Here is a 23756-nt window from a genome sequence, read left to right on the forward strand (position 1 = left end):
CGCACTTCTTGCTGCGGGTGATTAGGCCTGTTTTAATGGAAACTGCGCTTAAAATAAATGGCTTTCCTATCATCACCAGACCTGTCATCAACAGACGACCGTACTGACAGGAAATGTGTGCTGCACACTAAACTGGCATATTCTTAATTATGAAAAATGTGTCATCTCGTGTAGTAGACAACCAGGTTTTATTGTCCTTCTCCCTCCGCTTCACGTATGACAGATGACATCCGCAGGTCCAGTGAGGGAGAGGAGAGGGGAAGGGAGCAGGAGGAGGAGAGAAGAAGAGAGAGGAGAGAAGGAAGGGAGGCAAGGGAGAGTGATGAGGAGCAAGGGAAGGGAGGAAAAAGAGAAGAGGAGAAAAACTGATAGAGAGGAGCAAGGTGGAGAAGCAGGGGGAGAGAAGGGGGGGAGGGAGGTGAGGCAAGAAGAGGAGAGAGGAGAAAGAAGGAAGGAAGGGAGAAGTGACTGGTTGTCCTTCAAAGACCCCCTTCTCTCTACAGAGGGAGCCATGCGCGCCCCCTTTCCCTCCTCCCTACACTCCTTCCAGACAAAAGCAATTATTTCTTGTAGAATGTAGTGTGGTTGTGCGCGTCTGTGGAAGAGAGGGATGGAGGGAGGGTGTGTAAGATTGAAGGAGGGGAAAATAAGATGGTGTTGGAGGGGTAGAGGAGGATGGGGAGGTGGGGGGGGGATGCTAACACCTAAAGCATCCACCCCTTCATCGTCCACACACACACACACACACTCTTCTGGCCAAACTCTTCTTTTTCCTCTATCTGACACGACCGCAAAGACAACATAACAGAAAACCATCAGCTGGGAACTCACACGTGTGAGAACACACTCCTGTCAACACACCTGAACACGGATTTCAGATGTATTCACAAACACACAGATGATGCTTGAGTCTCATTAACCTACAGCAGGTGTTTGAACTAAAAAACTTTTAAAGGCAGAAAGAAACTTTCTTGTTCTTTCTCCAGCTGTCTTTGTCTCGCTCGCACAAATGTGGGCTTGTGCTGAATTTTGATTTTCACCCAATTAAGTATATTCTCCCTCATCATGTTCCTCAAAGGTTTGTACTGTTTGACAAGTAAAATACACGCACTCAAACACGCGGAGTACAAAGGCCGTGACACCTGGCGATGACATCTATCCCCTTTATCTTTGTGTCTGTCCTTCTGTCTGTCTGCGACCGACCACCCTAAATTCAGCGGACTGCCCCCCTCAGTGTGTCTCTCACTTTGTGCCTATAGGGCCCCTGCAGCGAGTTGGTCTCTACAGTTTCACTCCCCAAGGACTTAGAGAGACCCACGGGTCCGAAGAGAGAGAGGGTGAGAGGGAGAGAGAGGGAGAGAGAGAGAGAGAGATCTCCCTTGGGGGGCCGCTCCAGCCAATAACCCCTGCTGGACCAGACGCATTGGGGGCCCATACGGTCCTGATTGTCCACCTCCCTCCCTATCAAGCCTCCCAATCCATACAGAGATATATAGCTAGTTCCATTGTTTTCTAGGCTGTATCTTCCCCCTGCTGTATTGAAAAATGCTCTTCTAAAATTGTCTCTCTCTCTCTTTGCCTCTATTTTTTCAGATAGAGAAATACTGTAATGGATGTAATACTGGATACTGGAAAGTAGCAGCAAAGTTCAAGAATTAAGGATTTTATTATTGTATATTATTATTACAATATATACTTTTAATATTCACAGAAAATTAGAAAATCTTTTTCTGTGGGAGTGCTCTTTCTAAATCTCTAATCATGTCTGGTTTATTGAAACTAATGAAATGAATAAGGCTTTATCTAATGATATAAAACATTGTATTTCTTGCTCTTTCTACACTCCATCTTTGCTGCACTTTTACCATTTAATGCTACTTTTACAACAAATTATTAACAGGTCACAATTATCAATGTTTATCTCCAGCAAAATTCAGAAACTTTTGTTAGGGTATGGAATATGCTATTTATGAATTTCTCCATTGTGACAAATGCACTTTTTAAAATCTGTTTTTCATTTGCTTTACCCTGTGTATTAGCAGGTCATTTATTACCCTTCTCCTCTTTCACCAGATTATAATATGAAATGCAAATAAATAAATAAAAAGTGAATGCAACCTATCTGGAATATGGGAGAAATCATTAACAACTCTATTTCTTTCATACACATAATTGTAATTCAAGAATGTTCAGATATAATTAGACTTCCCAAAAAAAGACACAGTATTAAATTTAATAGTTTAAATTAGGGCTATTGAAATAAAGTTATGTTAGCCTGCTCTGAATTTTTGGTAGATACAAAAGAAATGTATACATATATTTCTGTTCTTTTTTTCCCCCACTTGTTATAAAGTACTTCATTTACAGATGGAGGATTGGTGGTTTTCCTCCCCTATGCAAACAAATATATTCATAGGAGGCAATTTGTTCAATTCCTCACTACAGCATGTTTTCCATGTCATGTGCTGAGGGTCAGTATGTGGCATGAAATATTTATCCAATCAGAAAGAGCCAGAAGCATCCTCAGGCTATACATTAGTCATAACATGGGCCACGCATTAGTCATATAGTTTATTGCACTCTTGGTAATTGCCTGTTATTCATTCTGAATGATTGATTTGACCGGTTGAAAACACAATGTTTGAATATTGAGCAACATCGTTTTCATTGTAACAGATGAAGAACAAGGCAATGGCAACCACAAGCTTCAACCTAACAGACAGCATGTGTGTATGTGGAAAATGTGTGTGTGTGTGTGCTCATGCACCTTTGTGTGTGTGACCCAGCTCATCTGCGGGTGTTCGCTTCCATGTCATGGTCATAGTTAAATGGTGATGTCATGTTGACAAACGAGCTGGTTAAATTAAATTCTCACTCATCAATAACGGCGTCGGTCGGGAATCAATAGCAGCCAACAGTGGCGTTACTGACTCTGTCAGCGGCCTAACAAGGCCCTATTAGAATGGACAACGCTCTCTCACTGTCGCCCTGTCCCATCTCAACCCAGCAGCACTGAGCGCCAACGCACTCTTCTCATATCCTCTCTACACACACACCAATAACACACAGCAAAATGCAATATTCACATAAAGCCATGCTCTGACATGATGTATAGATTTGTCAAGATAATATGGATATGATGCATGGGCTTTTATGAGGTTTGTTTGTTGGTGTCTTTGTCAGTGTACGTATGTGTGTGTGTGTGTGTGTGTGTGTGTGTGGGGGTGAGTGGGTAAGTATTGTTAGTGCGTCTTGGTTAGTGCCAACGTGTGGGAAGGCGCAAGGTTGTGCAGGCTTTGGATCCCAACCGCAGAGTTCAGATTCAAGCAAGATTCAATCAATCCAAGAAGACACACATGAGGAGAAAAGAAAAAGTGAGCTGTGTGTGTATGTGTGTGTAGATGTCAACGCCAATTCACAGTCACACAAAAAAAGTCCCACATGCACACCAGGAGTGATAAAACTTAAATTCAGATACTCACTCACACACACAGATACACACACGGAAATGGGAAAGACAACAAGGCAGACACACACATACACACACATCATGACTGTACACCACTATCTCCATCCTTTCACTCCCTGCATCCCTCCACCACCTTCCCTTCTCTCTTTCCCTCAGCGAACAAGCAGCTGATCCAGCTAAAGCCCTTGTTCTTTCTGTATTCCTTGTCTTTTTTATTAGTTTTTATTAACTTTGCCTCCCTCTCTCTGTCAGCCCTCTCAATAATCAATGCTGATATATTGCCAATATCCAGCTCAGTCCCTCGTGCCATCTTTCACTGAGGCTCTGTTATTGGGGGAGATTGGCCCAATAATAATGATATTTATTATAGATATTTATTATCTGGGTTTGTGGCAGTGCGGGCGCACCCTGCTGAAGACTCACATGCCGCCAAACTCACCGAACAGACACTAAAATGTACACACACACTGGAGCGCGCGAGAACACACACATACACACAGTCTCTCTGGGGCTCTTTAATTTACACTGGTAATATCAGGCGATTATTCCCCATACAGATAGTGTAGGGTTATCAGCAGAGTTAGCACACTGTGGCCGTAACCATCTATGTATTCACTCAACATTATAGAGTCCACTGCACCTGTGTGTGAGTGTGTGTGTGTACCTATGGCAGCCTACCGGCGCTGAGCAGTGTTTAGAAGCCAAGGGAGGGTTGATGGGAGGGGTCAAGATTCAAACAGCGCTTGGTCAGGGGAGGGGATGCAGGAGAGAGGGGACTGGACAATCTGGCCTCTCGCCCCTCCACACACACACACCCCACCCTCCTCCTCTCCTCCCTCCTCCTTCACACACACACACACACACACACACACACACACACACACACACACACACACACTCTCCAACCCCCCCAGGCCTCATCTACACCCCCTCCATCCCTCCAGTAGCCAGGGCCCCAGACGGTAATCCACCCCAGTGCTCCTCATCCTTTCATGTATTGATTTCCTCTCCTGCGCCACGGTTACATGTCGCACCCACGTCATTGGGTCCCGGCTGCTTCTGCTACCACCTCCTCCCCTCTCCTCCACCCCAACCCCCCCACCCCCCAAAACACACACACACACATACACACACACACACATACACACACACACATGCACACACCATCTTCAACAACAACAACAACAACTAAAAGAGGAGGGGTGGAGGGTGTGGAGGGGGTGGGTGGGTTGTACACCCAACCCATCCAGGGGAGAGAAAGACAGAGAGGGGAGGAAAAAGAGTGAGAGGGGGACTGAAGGGAGGAAAAAGAGGGCAGATAAAGCACTGCAGTATTTCAGCAAAGCAACCAGCATTTTACAGGGATAGAAACAAACAGGGTAGGATGGAGAGAGAAATAACAGGAGGAAAAAAAAAATCTGCCCCTGGGGGTTGCAGAGGATATTGTGGAAATTATCAGAGTGCGACACACGCTGGAAGTCCATGGCGAGAGATTTATTTCGAATTTGTCTTTGACAGTGAAATTCATCACTGAGTAGGCCCCTATCTGCTCTAATTTCATAGACACGTTTGGATGAATACAAGGAGCCGCGGCTCCATTTTGTGACACAAGAAAATTTGAAATTCCTTATTAGAGCTGCGACGATCGGTCAATTAATTGATCAGTCAGTGTACAGAAAAATAATCTGCAATAATTCTGATCAGTGACTAATTGTCATTTTTCTGAGAAAATATGCCAAAATTCTCTGGTTCCGGCTTCTCAAGTGACTGAATATCTTTGAATTTTGGACTCAGATAAAACTTGATGTTTGAAGGTGTCACGTTGTCCAAGGCGTCAGAAATCCTGATTAATCAAGAAAATACTAAGGATATTAATCTATCATAAAAACATATGAAGTAATCTTAAAATACACATGATCCAGTCATCTTAAAAGCAGAAATGATCCTTTTGATAATTTGTGTAATAGGCACCACCTTTTTTCTCTCAAATTTATCCCATCACTTACTTTACAAGTGTCTTTTTCAAATCTCTCACCTTTGGACAAAACTCTGAATATGAATGCGTGTTTTGTGATTAAAATATATGATCAATATGTGGTCAAAAGTGTATCTCAGTGTGTGTGACACCCATGAGTGAATGGATGAAGTATGTATGAGACTGCAGGCTGAGAATACGACAGGTCAAGGTTATGTTTTAAGTGTGTATTGGACCAAGTATGCGTCTGTCTCTGTGAGTGTGTGAGAGGTATCTGTGAGCCCAAGGACAGTGTGTGGGTGAGTGTGTCGTCATCATGCTGTTGTGTGTGTGTGTGTGTGTGTGTGTGTGTGTGTGTGTGTGTGTGTGTGTGTGTGTGTGTGTGTCTTGATCATATGTGTATATGTGCATGAGCTCAGAGGGGACGTAGTTGTGTGTGTGTGTGTGTGTGTGTGTGTGCTGAGTCCGCAGGTTCCTTCTTCTCATCTTAAAAAAAAAAAGCGGTCAGTAAGAGTGACCATCAGGCAGTTTGAGCCTCATTGTCTGCGGGCGCCTGCATGTGAGTGTGTGTTTGTACATGTGTAATCTCACATGAGCAAAGACACATATTCTCCATCTATCCACACCTTTTCAAAACTAGCATGTGCGTGTGTGTATGTGCACGTGTGACAGTGTGTGCTGTAAGGCCGTCCCTATCACCAGAGCAAACACAGGCCCCATCACTTCAAAGCAAACAGCGGCTCAGCCCAACGTATGCATTTTAAACACTTTATCTCTCATTGTCCTGCCAACACACACACTACTATGAAATAATATGTTATTTTACATTTTCTGTAGATGCAAACTGTCGGCTGAAAGTGTAAACACTGAAAGCTTGAGTAAAACAGTCTCCTCTGCCAGCGTCATCATCACCACTGTCATTGCCAGCTGCACCATCACCATAATCATGCAGCTATTAAAGAGCAATCTTTAAAACATCATACATTTAATGTCACCACAGCAGCATTACATCATCTCTGAGGACGACAGTGATATTGAAGGTTTTTTTCCCATGTTGCTGACAATAGTTGCTTTGCCTTACTTGCCATTTGAAAGCACTTATCTTAAGTGGATCTAGGGAGAGTAAATTGTAATTGCAACACAGTAATGCTACATATGGTCCATATATTGTGTGTTGCACAAGGCACTCAACTGCACACTGAGACAGAAAAGCAGTAAATGACTTTAGAAAAGGTTAGCACAATTTGGTCAAGTATGGAGGCTATAAAAAGAAAATGCTATCAACTGAATGTCTGAACTTGAGCCTTGACACTCATGAAGAGCAACAAGGAAAGGTCAAACACACGCAGATGTAAAAACATGTTCCTCTGCGCACACTTAGGAAGACGTAGTTTCGTAGTTTAGTTCACATGCGGTTTACCTCACAGTCAAGCGTGCACGGAGACACGCACGCACACACGCACACACAGACTCGGATACAGCCAATTAGGTCCACCACCTTCTGAGAAACACCAGTGGGCATGTAAGATTCGGAGTCCAGAGGGCCTCTAAAGCCTAACACAGTCATAAGCCAGAAATAACACACACACGTCTCCAGTAGGCTCTGCAGACCATGTGAAATAGCAAGGCAAAGACAAAACACTCCATTCCATCTCTGACATTTCCAATATCTGTCTATCCCTCGTAAACCTCTGTACAACCGTAAAGTGACTCGTTCTTCACAGATGGACATGTTCCATCTGGGTGACTAGCAGGCCGGCAACTCACTGCCAGTCCCTCCTCATGCTTGTTATAATTACAAAATTATTGATTCTCTTTACATTTTACAGCTTCTTGGCCGCAGATCCAGTCGGACGTGTTAAAGATTAAAAGGCTTAAATCACAACAATATATTTTAGATTTGATGTAGTGCTTTAAAAATACTTTAAATGTGAATCTATCAGTGCTGTTTGCCGTTTTGTTTCTTCACGGCATGCATCTACCTGCACTGTGCTGGGAAGCTTTTTCAGTCAGCCTCCCCCTTACAGCTCATAACTCTGTTTTCCTGCCTCACCTCCTGCTCTTCTTCTTCCTCTTCTCTCACTCTGTTAATTCACTACACTGTCACCGGTCAGTGTATTTACCTAACACCAATCTTTCCCCTCTTCCTCTCTTTCCTCTCTCCTCGCAATCCTTTTCTCCATCTCTGCCCCTGCAACGGTGAGACTGTGTGAGTGAGTGTGCAGGAGATTTAGAGCGGGGATCAATAAGAAATTTAAAAATCAATGCACTTAGCGCCAGGAAATCAATGGGCCTAATCGGGATGCCAATCGGCCCAGTCAAAACAATTAAGAGGGAAGAAAAATGTTTAACAACCTCCTCTCTCTTGCTTACATAGACACAGGGGAGAGAGGGGAGAGAGTGACGGAGGGAAGGAGGCCTAAAGAGGAATATCAGAGGCAGACAGAGAGGGATGAGATGGAGTGATATATGGGAAGGAAAGGCTCAGGAGAAAAAGCTCAAAGCTTAGACCCAAGGAAAGAGGGACTGGAAGGAGGGGCGGAGAAAGGCAGGGAGCTGGGGACAGGAATGGAGATAAAGAACAGTAAAAAAGGAGGAATATGATGCAGTGTGGTGACAGTCATGAAGGACAACAGAGGAGAAAGGGAAAAGTTTGAAGGGTTTGGAAGGCAAGAAACAGCCACATTTCTCATCTGTTTTTGTGAGAATATTCTGCCGTTTGTTCCAGAAACAAAACGTGACAAGTAACAGAGCCGAGGGTTACAAATAAGGTTACAGTTTGTGATCAGAAACACAAAAGTAATACCCTCCCTCTGGAAGCGGTGCTATTTGGTTCATCAAAGGCATCCAAACCAGCTGCTCCCTATGGTCAAACGCAGTACAGTGCAGCACTCATCCTTGCCAGACGGCCAATCAACTGACAGCAGAATCACAAACAACACACAACACTTCCAAATCAGCGACATCAAAAAGGAGACTTTTTGCTCCCCCGTCGAAGCGTCCAATCATACCAAATGTTTGTCAGCGCAGGCACCCAATGAGGAAGCTGCGGCTGAGTGCGGGAACGGCAGAACAGGTTGGTGGGTGGTGGTGGTGGTGGGGCTAATTTGGGGTCAATCAATAGATCTCCCCTCTCTCTATCTTCTGCCTGCTCACCACGCTAAAATCAATGGGAAAGCCAATAGTTCCCCGCCCCAGTGTGGATTAGTGAACACACAACTAATCAGCCAGTCACTGAAACTGACATCTCAGCTATTAACCTATTGATACGGGAGACACGTGTTGAACACACACACACACACATGCACACACACACAGAGGCACATTCCAATACAAACATCTTTACTGCTGTGATGACGGGGAAAATTCCTTAAGATCTGAGCACACACAAATGCTGAAAAGCTCTTTGAAGGGTTAGGCTGTGTCTAAGTAGCAGAAACATTCACTGTAAATCTTACAGAATATCTCACGTATAATTATAAATATTCACAAAACCACACAGTCTTTGTGTTTTATAAATACACGTCTGGCTTTGCAGTGTGATTAAGAAAGCATCCGTCTGAGCGGCTGCATTAAGGTGTTTAACAATTAGACTGACCGATGACTTCGACAGTGTCCCCTGATTCAGTCACAGCCATTTAGATTTTTTTTTCCCCAGCTTCTCTATCACATCACATCTCATTGCATCATGTGCCTCATCTTTTCTGTGGGATTCCTGGCTTTAAGGGTCAAAGGGGGGACTCAAAATGACTCTGTGTGGACGCCAGCTTCACTCTAATTCAGGTTTCAGCCACTGGCCAGCCAGCACCAGCCTCCATTAAGAAAAGGGGGGGTGTGTGTTAGAGAAAGGGAGAGTGTGTGTTTGCCTGTAACACGGTGGCATTCTGCTTTTTCAGACTGATGTATAAATTGAACATATAAAAGGAGGATTTTTGAATAGCTGGTTGTCAAAATGTTGTGATAATAAACAGCAGAAGCTGAAATTTGAGGATTTCTAAAGTTACTTCTTAATATAATGCACACAGCTGATTAGAGGAACATTTCACAGGAGAAGCTGATGAGTGATTTAAAAATACGACTGTCAAAAATCACATTAAAGGCAATAAATAGCTTATAAGAAACCAGTGGTGAGTTTCTTTTGTGCCAAAACACCTCGCTCCTCAGGAAGATAAAATAATATGTACCTGGCTCTTAAGAGGAGCACTACACAAGGATCATTTTTCAAAAATAACAGCCTGACTAGCTTTCATCCCTTACTTTTGAAAGCCCTCTTGTTTTCTGAGATTGCCTCTCCTTCCTCTGTTCCTCCTCCCTTCCCCTCCCTCCCCCATCCTCCCCTCCCCTCTCTGTCATGTTTTAGTTTTCATATGTTGGTTTTGTTCTTCCTCATTTTCCCCTTGTGTAAAAAATGAAAGGCTGAAAATAGGATGAGTGAGGGGGGAAAAAAGGCAGGAGGCAAAAGCAGCAACTGTACATCGGTGAAATCACTGTCTGCAGTGCTGAGGCTGTTCTCTTCTCTGCACTGACAGTTACAGACCAACAATACAGAGCCCCAAACCCCATCCATATACATCATACTTGGCAAAAACCAAACCTTATCCACAGAAAATGCAAAATGCTCCCCACGCCTGGTGCTGAATTACTGTATACCAATGTGATATTCTCACAGCATGACAAGAAGAACAGCACTGATCAGCCATAGGCAGCTGCATACAAAGCATCCCTTTAAATCACATTCAGATGTACAAGTTATTTGAAAAGCTAAACCCAGCCCATGCATGTTTTTTGAATTAGTTATCAGCCATGCACATTGTAGTGTGACAGGCGAGGCAAAGCAAGGATAACTGTCTGTCTTTTCCCATCTCTTTCTTCTTGTTTCTTGACATCCTTTCAGCAATCCTTTTTCACACGTTAAACGCACAAAGAGAATGGAAGTGAGAGGCGTATGAAGTGGAATGGATTTTTTTTTTTTTTTTTTTTTGGCTTCCTTTCTCTTCACAGACTTTATTTCCATGATGGACCCAGCGTGAGAGGCAGGCAGTCATGGCTTGACCGACATGATTCTACATTTAGGCCTAATCCACACTTCTTCCTCCACACTGTTGTTGGTTATGATGGAGTTGGAGAGCGAGAAACTTATTGAGGGGGAGAGAGACATAGAGGAAACAGAGAGGGAGAGGGAGAAAGTGTGGAGGGGTATTGTTGAGATGTCCAGGCAAGTCTGGATGCATTGGTTCCGTATAACATTCCTATTCCACCTCAACAGGCGGATGCTGCCATTCTGAGAGAACGCAATCCTGATTTCTCGCTTGAGACCCAATATCTGCACCATACAAATAGGAGGATATGGAGGGTATGCGATACAGACTTGGAATATGGCTCTTTCTTCTTATCCTGCTCAGCCATATTGATGTTTTTGAGCCTTTCATTGCTCAGCCAAAATGAAGTCTTTCAGGGGCCGGAGCCATTGACAGATTAAGAAAACATATCCTATTTTGTAGGACATGACAGAGGCTCTCTTGTTATCTGAATAATATGAGCAGTGCTGAGGTGGCACGGAAACACTATTTGTGAAACATTGTGTGGTTAAACTCAGGGGTGAAATTACAGCCTGCTCTCACAACAAAAAAGTCAAACTGTGGAAGTGAAAGTGGTTTTTCACTACGGTTGTCACATCAATTTTGTATTTTTTTTTTCTCCTTTATAATGATCATCTTGCAAGGGAAAGAAGTTCATTTTGTTATATATAATTGAAAATCAGTTTATGATTATGCTCCAAACAACCAAAAAGGAGGAAAGGGCTGAAAACATGGAGCTATACATGGCAACACCGCTGAACCCTCACACAACAGAGAACCTGACGGGCTGCAAATCACTGAGGCCAAATCACAGAAAATTGATCACATCCAACAAAATGGCCGCAGTGACTAAAATTGGTGTGAGCTTGAGCTTGCTCGGGACAGGGAGAAAAAAAAATCAGTAGCGAGCGCATTGTGACAGCTGCGTGGTGATTGTTCCTACATAGAAAAATGATTTTGCCAAAAGCTCTAATCAATCTATTTTGACATTAATTGTGATGGTGACAATAGTGACATTTAAATCAGACAGTGGAGTGAACAGCGAGCACCATAATGAGGAGAGATGCTGGGCAGAGGTGCGGTGGCAAGAACAGGATGTGTGGATGATAACAAAGAAAACAACAGGGGGAAAAAAACTGAAAAAAGGTTGAAGAGATGAAGAAGAGAAAATAAGGTGTGCTGCAGTCATCTGGAGTGTGTAAAAGGGTTATGCTGAGAGGTGGCATGTTCAGATGCGATAGACAGAAAGGAGAAGAGGGAGGAGGTGGGTAACAGAGAGGTACAGGGAGAACAATTGAAAAAAGGCTGGTAGGGAGGGAAGAAGAGATTTAGGATTAAGGAATGAGTGTGGGGTAAAAGGAGGAGGATTAGGGGTTTGGGTGAGAGAAGGACAAAGTGATAGGCAGGCGGGATAGAGGAGGAGAAAACAGGAGAGGAAGAGACACAGAAAGAGAAACTGCACAGGGCTTTTGACGGCAAGAGCAGGGATAAAAAGATGTATTTTTCCTGCTTCCTCTGTTGTCCTCCCTCTCCTCTGGGCAACTTCCCGCTGCTCTCCCCCTCTCTGCTGCCTTCCTCCTCTGTCTGACACAGTGGGAAGATAGGTAGGAAACCTAATCGAGCCAGACACACCGGCTGCTCTCTGCTGACACTCACAGGCGGAGGGTGGCCACTACAAATTCTGCTGACCAGCCCAGCCGAGATCACCCTCACCTATCGGCCGGAGCGGCCATCAATCCGGCACAATAGCCTGGGGGAGGCTGGGGGAGGCTCCTGCGATGCTCAATGTGTAACACACGCCTCTAACACTGTCAAGAATTAGGAGTTTGATTCATGCTGGGGGTGGAAGAAATGAACGGGATGCTGTGAGTGCTTTGTGACCATGACCATCAGGGTAGAGAATCCCTTAAAAATGTGGTAATATTGTTAGAAACAGAGCTCAAATGATGAATAATCATACCATGAATGGTCAAGTACTTTGCACTGATTCACTCTGACAACCTTCATCACTACAATAGTGCTGAGGAACTGATTAGTTGATTAAAGAGACTACTTCTAGTCATGAAAATAAATAGTAATCATTTGTAAATGTAATGTATTATTTGCAATCAGTTTAATAATTTAACAATACCAATCACTTGCTGATTGTACCTTTATAAAGGCTAAAAATTTATCTCAGCTCTGTCTCATATTTAGTGAAAATAATGTGTGGATTTTGGAGTTTATCTTAATAAACCAACTGTAATGTCACTCTAGAGTCTGGCAAATTGTGAAGGGTATTTGTCATTATTTTTGACATTTTAAAGACTGGACTGAGTTGTGAAAAAAAAAACTTCATAAAGAAAGTGAACATTAATGGCAAATTGGCAAAGATGAAAAGTAGAGAAATTAATTTGCAAAATGAGTGGCACTGTGGCAGATTTGGAACTGATGTTGCTGTGATATTAAATCTGTCCCATGACTTGATGTGAACTGGTACATTTGCTTATTTTTTGTCAGCTAGTAATTTTTTTTTCAGTGTAGCTGGTAAATATTGGTAAGTTTTAATTTTTGCTGTTTTACACCTATAGCATGGTTAAATCGACACAGATCATGACTATAGTTTCCATTTATATGAAAGGTAAGTTCACACCATCGCTGTGTACAGCCATATAAACCAGTGGTTCCACTAAATGATATAGTTTACAGTGATTTTATGGGGTTTTTTTTGGTTGTTTTTTTTTTTTTTTGTGAATCTGCAAACACTGTCCGAACAGGCCTCCTCTGACACATCAAATCAAACTAACTTAAAAGAAGAGAGAACATCCTTTAATTTGTTTCCCGGCACTAGCATGCTTGCGGCGTGATTTCATTTGAAGGAGTGAGAAGTAAAAAGAGGCTGAGGTGTAAACGGGTACGGACAAAAGTGAGGTCATGGGTGTGGCAGGGTGCCAGGGTGGGTCCATTTCCAGAGTCCAGAGCTGTGGCAGTGGGGCAGAAGCTGGACTATGTCCTGCAGGTAAAATGGATGAGGGTCAGTGTGTGTGTGTGTGTGTGGGGGGGGTAAGAGTCTGCCTCCCTGGTCATTGTGTGGGGGGAGGTAGTCATTACAGACTGACCGTTATGGTGACAAGCAGTGACACGCTGAGGCTTCACTCTGGGGAATTAGATGGTGGACAGACGATGGGATGTGCAAAGGTTGTGTGGACAAAGTACACGGGGTTGCATTGTTCTTTTTTTACTCTCTATACATTAAGTAGCTATGTGTGTACATGTGTGATTGTGGTTCTGTGTTGCCGTGCATGTGTGGGTTGTATGAGTGTGTGTCCAGGCTAGATAGCACATATTTGCTAATCTGGAGGGGGTAGCAGGAGGAAGGGGGTAGGGTCATAAGCCGGGGTCAGGTGTTAATTCACTGCTTCAAACCAGAGCCAAGCACCAAAACCAGGGGAGACCGCAGCAGAACAGATAGACAAAAACCACAAGGATGTATTCAAGGTCCTCTGTGGTGTTTCTCCTCCTGCCAATTTCCTCTTTAGATTTCCCCTTCACTCTTTCTCATCCTCCCTTCTGTCCTAAATTTCACCTCCTCTGATTCTCATCTTTCCCCCTTTCTCCATCCTCTCTCCTTTCCCTGGCTGGTCCACTGTGCTGCCTCCTCCCCCAGCTGTTAGACCCCCAAAGGTCAGTCCGTCTGCAGGGTCATCAGTCTGGGATGAAGCTGAACTTTGACACCGAGCCCTTGATGTATTCCAACCACAAACCCGCAGACACGCTCACATAATGGACATGTGTGGCCTCACAAGAGGGCCCGTTTTATTGTGGTCATTTTTGATCAATTTATCACTTCTCTTTTGTCACTTATTGAAGTCCGGGTCTGTGCTGGTGAAGCCTCAGTCTGACCGGCTGCCGTATTGGCCAAGTGGTCAGGCTGAGAGAGACAGCACCTTCGACGACAGGATCTTTGCGGATGATTAATCCAACCACCATTTATCAGCTAATCGATGCGGCAATGATTGTGAATTGCTCATTGATAATATTCAATAACCACAATTGATACATGACTATGTGGGGAAAACACACTCTGCAATGAAACAAACAGATAGGACAAGAAACCTGAAAACACACACGTGCACAAAAAAACACCCTAAATTAAGGATTTTTTTACTCCTGATTTTCCTCTGACTTTGGACATATTTCTGATCATTCAGGGCTACAGTAAAAATTTATTTGACTTGTGGTTGTTCTTCATATTTTCTCTGTAGCAATGTGCCTTTAAAATATGCCTGTGAAATCCAATAAGTTAGATTAAAATAAAACTTCACAACAGCCACACCAACCATAAACAAAGGTTATATATCTAAAATGTAATTTTGCTACTCATTTTTTCAGAGTGGTGTTCAGTACACAGACAATAAAAGTTTTCAATTCAGGCAAAGCCTGTATTAATATATTCTGTATATACCGGTCACTGCTGGCCCTTTCTTATCACAAAAACGATGCATCGTGCAACTGCAATCTTTCCGCCTTAATTGAGGAACTGGCCAAGCGACCTTTGACCTGCTGGTCATTACCGCATTGTGCACCGGGCCGCGGAGAGCTGCCACACCATTTGGGAAGGGAGTCGTGTGCAGAAAATGGATTAATTTTGTATGGCCTGTGGTGCTTGATACCGACTGGAAGTGGCCAGTAACAAAAAAATGTATAGAAAAACCTACATCAAAGCCTGCAGCGATCCGGCTGTATAACACCAAAACTGAGCCAATAAACCGTTTATGGAATGAGCTGCATAGACTTTAACATAAACCATAAAATTGAATGTATCGGTTGTGTGGTCTGTTTCAAGTTGATAAGGTGCAGGACAGGGTGTCAGGGTGCCAGTTCTGCAAAAAAAACCCATCTCCAGTTCATCTGCAGACTTTATATTCTAACAGTCGCTTCAATCCTATTTGGATAATCTATAAAATATTAACAATAATTTCCCCGGAACACACCGCTGTTAAAAACCCATGCTGAATTATGAAAAGATTATTTTATAGAGATTGGTGAATATCAGATCTACAGTTTTATGCAGCCTTTCACTATGCTGTGTATTTCGTTTGACCACCTGATTATTATAAAAAAAGTTTGTAAAATTGCAAGTTTTACTAAAACAAATCTCCTCCTTACTGAAGATACATTTATAAGCGAGTAAATTAGCACTTTACATTTTTTACCTCCTGACTTTTCCAATTTTTGCCGAAAAAAGAAAATCAAACGTTTTTCGCACACCTGCATATTTTTCAAATATAGCATGGACTATATCACAAAAACTGTCTATTATCTAATATTGTTCTAATATGCACACGTCCGTACGAGTTTCTGTTCTCTTCTAAGGTGATAAACTGCACCACTTTCTCTGCTGTCTGCTCCTCCAGTTCTGTTTTATATTTGCATGAAGGCGAAATTTTAAGTAATTATTCCGGTAAATAATAACCCTACAATTTGTGTTAGCTAAAGCACCAAAAACGAATTTAGATGCAGATGAAATAGGGGGCCTGCTGTTGTTGAAATATTTCTTAACTTTCTAGTGAAGAATTTTAAATAACTTTGACATTAAAATCTTATTTTAAACTTCCCCAAACTGTAGAGTGTAGATTATGATCTCAATTTAGCTAAATACCGATTGAAATGCTGCAGAATCAAATAATAAGCAGTGCTTTTAAAATTTGAATAATATGCATACGACATTCATGAGGGGATATTTTAGATTATCTGCAGGATGAGCAGCGGTGTTCAAAACGATCGTGAAAAAACTCCGAATCGTGTTAAAATATTCATATGCAAAACAATCTGCATTATATTTAGATATTCTCTGACAAAGCCTAAACATTAACACCTGTAGACTTATCGATTAAAACTGCGAAATGAGGTAAAACGTGTTCAGTGAGATCAATAACTTTGAGTCGAGCGATGGATGTTTCCAGTAAACAACCAATAACGGAGCAATTTGAAGATTTTGGCTTTTTATGCAACAATTAACAGTGTGGACAGATCACAGCTGCACCACAATTCAAATTCACTGCGCTGTTAATTTCATTTAATTTAATTTCAAGCAGTATTTTAAGCCACTTGCAGATGACAAATTAAAAGGTATTTACTGTCAAATTACGAAGATGATTTGGAGGAGCTTATTAACACACACACTCATTCATACACACACACACACACACACACACTTTGGTATACTGATATTAAAATTACACCGTTGGTTATAAGACGGTAGAGAATGGAATATAAAGGTAAGATAAAGAGACTGGAACTCAAAACACACAAATACTGACGATGATTAAAATGAGTCTTATTATTTGAGGTCACGAGCCGCAAAGACAGAGCATCAAATGAAGCATTTTCATCTAACCCACATTAAAAAAACGACTGGATATGTGAAACAAAATAATATGCGTGTATTATCAATATTATTATTATTATAGATAAATTTAGGGCTTACGCCTGAACACTGTGGAAAGTAACTTCATGTGTTTCTCAGTTATGAATATGCAACAAAGTAGTGACTTTTAATGCAACAACATTTGCCAAATAAGAGACGTGCAATAAATGGAAACTGGGGAAAAAATAAATTATCCAAATGCAAGACTGGTAAATAAAACAAAACAAAAATTGTCTGTTTTAGAGCTGCAGTCGTAACGAGAGCTGCCTGCTGACCTAAACGTCTCATGGGGTTCAAGTCCTATGTTCACTGTGGCTCACACTGCACACGTTTCACTGTTGAATATGATGACTTTAAACTCTTCACACTTAAGGCTGCGTGTGTTTTTCATATACAAGATGACTCCTAAATTCATCTACATAAGAACGAGATGAAACTGACTCTCACATTAACACACACAGCTTCAAATTATCCTACAAACTTGGACAAGCTCTCTCGGTGCCGTGCAACAATCCTGTGCTAAAATCGTCTGTATAACCTCCCTCTACATTATGTATTTACCTCCCAAAAGCAAAGATGCAATACTGGGACACTAAGGCCTTGTGACAGTGTTATCAGAGATTAAAAAGAAACAAAAACAAAAAAACCAAAATGTCACTCATCAACACGTTTAGTTGTAAACGTGTGTGAGGGTCTACGTGCACGTTAAAGTAAGGCGAGGCACTAATGAGTCTAAATATGACCCAGTAGTGTGTATCGTTTTAATGGAGAGCAAAGGTCAAGCAGAAATGGACAGAAATGTGTTTGGAAGCCACATTTGAACCAAACCAAAGCAGTGATAATTCAGGACCAGTGCACCCACTGTGAGGTGTGTGTGTGTGTGTGTGTGTGTGTGTGTGTCTATCAGTGCGCAAACATAAACGTGAACAAATGCTATCGCAGATATTAAGCCACGGGTGTTTAAGTGAGATTTAGGTGGCAAATGAGAGGATGCATGGGGCTTCGCAATGCGTTTGGTCAGTGCTGTAAGGCACCAGTTTGTTCCATGGCCATCGGGGCGCCGTGAAGGCAGCGCAGCGGCCAGGCACAGAGAGGCAAGCCTCGGCTGGAAGGTGTCCACTGGCCCGCTCTCCTCCTTTCCTCCTCTCCTCTGCCGGTGCGAGCTCTCTGCTCGGCCTTATAAAGCCCACAGATCCCCTCCTTTTAATTGATTTTCTCATAATTAACTCAGTCTGTCCATCGATTTCCCTTCGGCGGCAGATCAACCCTCACCGAGCCGAGGTGTTATTGTGCTATCTGCGGGCATCTGGATACCGACGAGCAAATATTGACCACATTGATTAAAAACCTTCACACCGCGGGTGAATATGGCCGTAAACCACCGTCTTTACAGGCTACATTATGCACAAATTAAGACACAGGTTGCCTATTAATGCACCGGCCTGCGCACCCACCCACCTGTGAGTAAAGAGCTCTGAAATCAGCCATTGGCCTTTCACAATTAGGAATCAAACAACAAAGAGGATAACGACTGAAGAGGAATCAGCGGAACAATAGAGTCTAAATAGTGTAAATGGCTGTCTCTGTTTCCACATCACTCCTCCCCAATGCTCCACGCTGCCAGATGTGCATGAATTCAAATGTGAGCGGCATCACGCGCAAACATAAAACCACTGCATTCAGCAACACTGACAACAACAGCCACATCATTCACTCACGTCGTTCATATGAGGCAAATAATGTGCATGACATTCGCAGGCGATGAGAGAAAAAGCATTACAGGTCGCAGAGCCGCAGCGAGACTTCCGCATATGCATAACACAGAGTATATTCCGAATCAAATATTCCCGCGGTAATACAACATGCAGAGCAGGCAAAGGAGGCACAACGCTATTCGTCCACGGTGCAAAGGAGCAAGGGAGGATAGGAGAGAGGGGGAGAGAGGTAGAGAGAGAGTAGGAGAGAGGGAGCGAGAGTCAGAACACGAGGGTTGCCCCCGTGAATTAATTTCTTTCTAATCAATAAAAAAAGCCCAGCCCCGCACAAAAAAATCATTAGGACCGATATTTCTCTACCCCTCTCCCTTTCTCTGCTCTGCCTTTCCCCAGGACGCTGCCACGAGGAGAAGTCTGGCTCCCCAGCAAGTGGACTAAAATCTTTCTTTCCTTTTTCTTTTTTTTTTTTTTTTGAACTGACAGAGAAACAGAAAGATTGTGATTTGAGAGGGGGAAAGGGGAGTGTGGAGTACAGCTGAGCAGAGGAAAGGTGGAAAGACACATGGAGGAAAAGAAGTTAAGTCTGCAGGATGCATAAGATCTGAGTCACCCCCACTACCCACCCAGGCACCTACCCACCCACCCCGCCCCTTAGAATCATTCTCTTGCTTTTTTGTTTGTTTTTTTGCGGATGTGAAAATTTACCAGTGCTTCCATCGGTGAACGTCTCCATCCCCGCCATGCGAGCAGCCTGTCTGGACAAGAGAGGGATGGAGAGCAAAAAGATGGGGGAGAGGGTACGGGGGAGGCAGAGGTGCATGTAAGGGGGGCCTGTGTGTGTGTGTGTGTGTGTGTGTGTGTGTGGCTGGTTGGGGGGGGGGGGGGGGGGGGGGGGGGCGGTTGATCTGGGCTGGGGGCTCAGCATTAAACTGAGGGGAGGTGGGGGGGTTAGAGGTGAGGGGGCGGTAGGGATGTTTGTGGGGCATATGGTTACACCCTAACCTTTCATGTCCCCCATTTCTCCCTCTCCCTCTCCCTCTCTCTCTCTCTCTCTCTCTCTCGCTTTCTCTGTCCCTCGTTGTCCCTCTTTCTCTCTCCATCTCTCACCCTCGACGTGTGTCTCTCAGTGGTTTCCATGGCGACCCGGTGGCTGTGGTGCTGCGGCTGCTGAGGAGAAAGAGGCGCGTGCATGAGTGAGGGAAGGAGGGAGGAAGGCAAGACGGTCGTTTGAAAGAGTGCAAGCAGGAGATCAAGACACATCTGAGGTAACGAGCAATCAACAGCATTTCCGGGAGTAAATATCACTGCACAGACCTCACGTTATGTTCTCTTAAAAACGCCAGTTTGCCAGTGAGATGTTTATGGCGCTGATTTACTTCATAGGTGCAAGATGTTTAAAGGGCCCGGTGAGACACAGATGCTGAGTGGCCTGCATTATAATACCATTAAGTATGTATGAACAAAGCAGAAAGTTATTCAAGTTTACATTTTAAATCAGCCCGTGTTCTGGGAGGTTTTCCTCTAACTTCTGTGACTTTCTGACGTGACAGAAACCCCTGACATGACACAGTGGATATTCAGCAGGAGATCTGCTGTTTTGAATATGAGGCCTCCTAAAATTGGCGATTCATCTATATGCTGCCACCTGCAGGCCACAGAAAACACAGTCCTCCCTGGTCAGCATGAACAGAGAAACCAGCAGCTCAGGCTGCTGACTCTCTAAAACAAACAGTGACTCCTTTATAAACTTGGTTTGCATTTTGTATTTGATTTACCAATACAAATAGTCTGACTCAACTTAATTAAGCAAATTACAGCAGATTTTGTGCAAAGTAAAATTACATTTTATTTTATAATATCCTAAATAACTAAATAATGAAACATCTGAATAAACAAATAATTAGGATAAGGGCCTCACAAACTCCTCAAATTTCTGCATTTGGAAAAATGTGCTCATATCATGTCTTTTAAAAACCATGTTTGAAATCTGCTGTGACTGCCTACTAGCTAAAAAACCACACACAGTGCAGAGGTAAACCAAGGAAGGCCAAGAAGCCAAGAAGGCTTTCGAGAAGATCACCTAATCTAATTTTCTTCTCCTCAATAAAAGCTGTAGAATTTCCTCCCATCAGAGAGATGTACCATATGCTGCAGGGTATACATACAATAACGGCAGCCCCAGTGGGCCAGCAGAAAGGCTATAGTGTCTATCAGCTTTAGATGACACGTTTTGATAGGAGACTGATTTAGGCCTGAGCTGCTGCAAGATGACTTGAGTCTCCATCCAATCAAGGAGGTGCGAAGAACACCTGCGGACAGTGGAATAAAGTCTGCGGGAGGATGAGGACCGGTGTCCTGCTGCACAACCCAGCATTACATTAGCTTTTTCACCACAATACAATTTGCACCATGGAACACAAAACCGCCTCTGATGCCTCCATGAAGTGTTTTAGGCAATAAACTGAACATTCACCGCACCAAATGTTCACAGTGTGCTATCTTGTTAAAAAAAAAAAAAAAAAAAGGTTCACTTGATATATTTCACTCCATGTTATTTCCTGCTGCAGGTAATAGAAAGTGAAAACACATGTTGAGACTGAAACATGTTGATTCATTTTTGAAAAATTATGTTTTTTTCCAATATTGGTTCCATCATTGTTTCCCTCTCGCCACGGCTTTCCTTGGTCTTTTGGTCCTCAGTCTATACTCCATCACAGGACGGTCACTGTCCTGCCCCGGCTCTGTCACCATAGCAACGGGATCTTTGACCTCAGTCTGTGGAATCCTTGACCTGGATGTAGATCAGTGAGGCATCAAGAGAGCTCATTGGCTGAAAGCTGCTGCTGCTGTGCTGAAGCCGCAGAGGAGGGGGTGATTGTGGTGGTGGTGATGGGGATGTGGATCTGGGAAGACTGGGAAGATGGCGGGACCCTGGGTCTGCTACGACTGACACACTTAAATTCTGTCCTCAGACTCAGCTGTGGCTTGTTTTACCTTGATTGGTGCAGCCTTGGATGGTGAGGGTGTTCTTTAACACAAGTGTTTGACAGTTTTGGAAAAACACTTGGTCATTTTCTTGCCAAGGGTTAGATGAGGTTTGGTAACACTCTTCTCATGTGTCTGTGAAACAGTTGGAGCGAGCAGCTGGTTAGCCTAGCTTAGCATAAAAACTGGAAGCAGAGGTACCAGCACATCTACAGCTCAGTAATTAAGAAAGTCACTGTGCCTGGCCAAGAAATAGTCTTGCACATAATGACGTATAAAACCAGAAACTGTTGTTTTTTCCGCTTCAGTTTTTTATGGATAAAACAAACTAAAAAGATCATGTTATTTCGCAGGCTTTAGAAATGCTAGTAATTAAAGCTAACTGGCTGTTTGATCGGTATGAGAGTGGTATCAATCTTCTCAACTCGAAGCAAATCAGCAGAGTTCCCAAAATGTCAAAATATGTCAAATTATTCCTTTAAGCATCCAGACTTAAGTGGAGATTGAATGGAAAACTTGGTGACCTCTACACAGATCTGTTTTGGGAGACACATTTTCAGAAGGACAGAGGAGGTCCAGCCATACCAACTGGTGCAGTAGGCCCTGCCTTTTTTTGTTAGGATTCACAGCAAGATGAAATAAGAGGGTTGGAGAGACATCAGTAGGTGTAGAAATTGGTCTAGGACATAGCTGTTCAAGCATTTTTTTTTGCATGATGGAGACACCTCAGTGAAGACCTGATTCCTCTGGGAAACGGCAGCCTGACAAGAAGGGCGGGACTTTTTGATGATGCTTTGCCTGTGTCTTGTCCTTGGATATTTGTGAGCATAATGTTCCTGAGCGCTCTAGATATGCGTCCCAATTTCTTTGACAAACAAATCTCTCAAAGTGGCAGGGTCATCCAAGAGGGAGTCATTGTTCAGAGGAGGAACATGGCCGCATCTTTTGAGTTGGATCTCTATAGTTTTGCAGACTTCTCAGAAAGAGTGCCTAGGTCTCCCTGAGGGCATCACATCGCTGGTCTTGCTTTAAGGCTGGGTGTGGTGAGAACTGGGCTTTAAAAAATCCAGCTTTCCCTAAGGCTGGCCTGGGGCAGTTTAGCTGGCCATCAAACAAGGCATTCTCTGAAAGGGGCAGAAAACGGCCCTATCACGTTTTTCCCCAAGGGATGGTCCTGCTTACTGATCTCCATGATGGCCAGTAAATGATAAAACTTCATTTATACACTGACCAGCATTTTAAAAGGGCAGTTGTGGTCAGATAATGACGGCTTCTTTAAGTGAGCAATGACAAGGAAGCAACAGAGCACTAAATCTTTAAAATAAATACGATGAGAGCAATCTGGTGGCAGAACTAAATAAAGAAGAATGGGCCCTGAAATGCCAATAAAAATTACAATCAGCTTAGCTTTGTTACACAGCATCAATAACTACACTAACTACACTGTTTGTGTGCACAATGGATTCAATAAAAAATATATTACAATATTCAGAAACAACTCATAAATTAATTCATTCCTGTATGTCTTTGAGCATTAAATCATGTATTAGTGATGATCCTTAACCGGTCTTAAAATGCCATTATGAACTTATTATGAAGTCAGCCTAAGAAGTGTTTCTGATCAAATGGCATTGTTAAGTGTGTATGTGAACAGGCTAAATTCAGATTACAACTGATCTAAACAGACAAAAGGTTGAATAAAAAAGCTTAATTATCTAACATACTATCCATCTTTTGATGGATTTTTGCTGAGGTACTTATAACATCTCTTAATTACATATCACTACACACTGCATGGCCTAACCTTGAACCACAGCATGCCTAAAACCCATCACAGTGCCAGTACAAAGCTCTTCCTTAGATTTCCGTGTGAAAATGAGGTGGCTTTTAAAAGTGCCCTTTAGCCGACATTTACGTTATTTATTCATGTGCTCGAGGACTGTGTTGGTCTACATCAGAGGACTTAATTATGTCCAGGGAGGCCCAGTGATAAGTCAAAGACCTAATTTACTCTCATAAACTCTCAACACTTGTGTATACATATCGCCCTACTTACTTGTCTCTGCTATTCCTTATTAACAACCTTATTGACAAAGCATCCTCAAAACAAGTTTACACAAATAAA

General features: G+C 43.0%; 1 protein-coding gene across 5 annotated transcripts in view; it reads right to left on the minus strand.

The window, feature by feature from the left end:
* Positions 1-19482, minus strand: part of pou2f2a (POU class 2 homeobox 2a) — a 67091-nt gene extending 47609 nt beyond the window's left edge. Inside the window, exon 1 of one of the 5 annotated variants that reach the window (XM_051076049.1) lies at positions 19352-19482. In XM_051076049.1, the coding sequence (XP_050932006.1) occupies positions 19352-19466 (115 nt within the window). In that variant the 5' untranslated portion in view covers positions 19467-19482. The remainder of the gene's footprint in view (positions 1-19351) is intronic. The other 4 variants (XM_018672302.2, XM_051076047.1, XM_051076051.1 and 1 more) reach the window with 4 other exon arrangements.
* Positions 19483-23756: the final 4274 nt, after the last annotated feature.

This window comes from Lates calcarifer, linkage group LG15 (assembly GCF_001640805.2).
Source record: "Lates calcarifer isolate ASB-BC8 linkage group LG15, TLL_Latcal_v3, whole genome shotgun sequence".
Lineage (NCBI taxonomy): Eukaryota > Metazoa > Chordata > Actinopteri > Centropomidae > Lates > Lates calcarifer.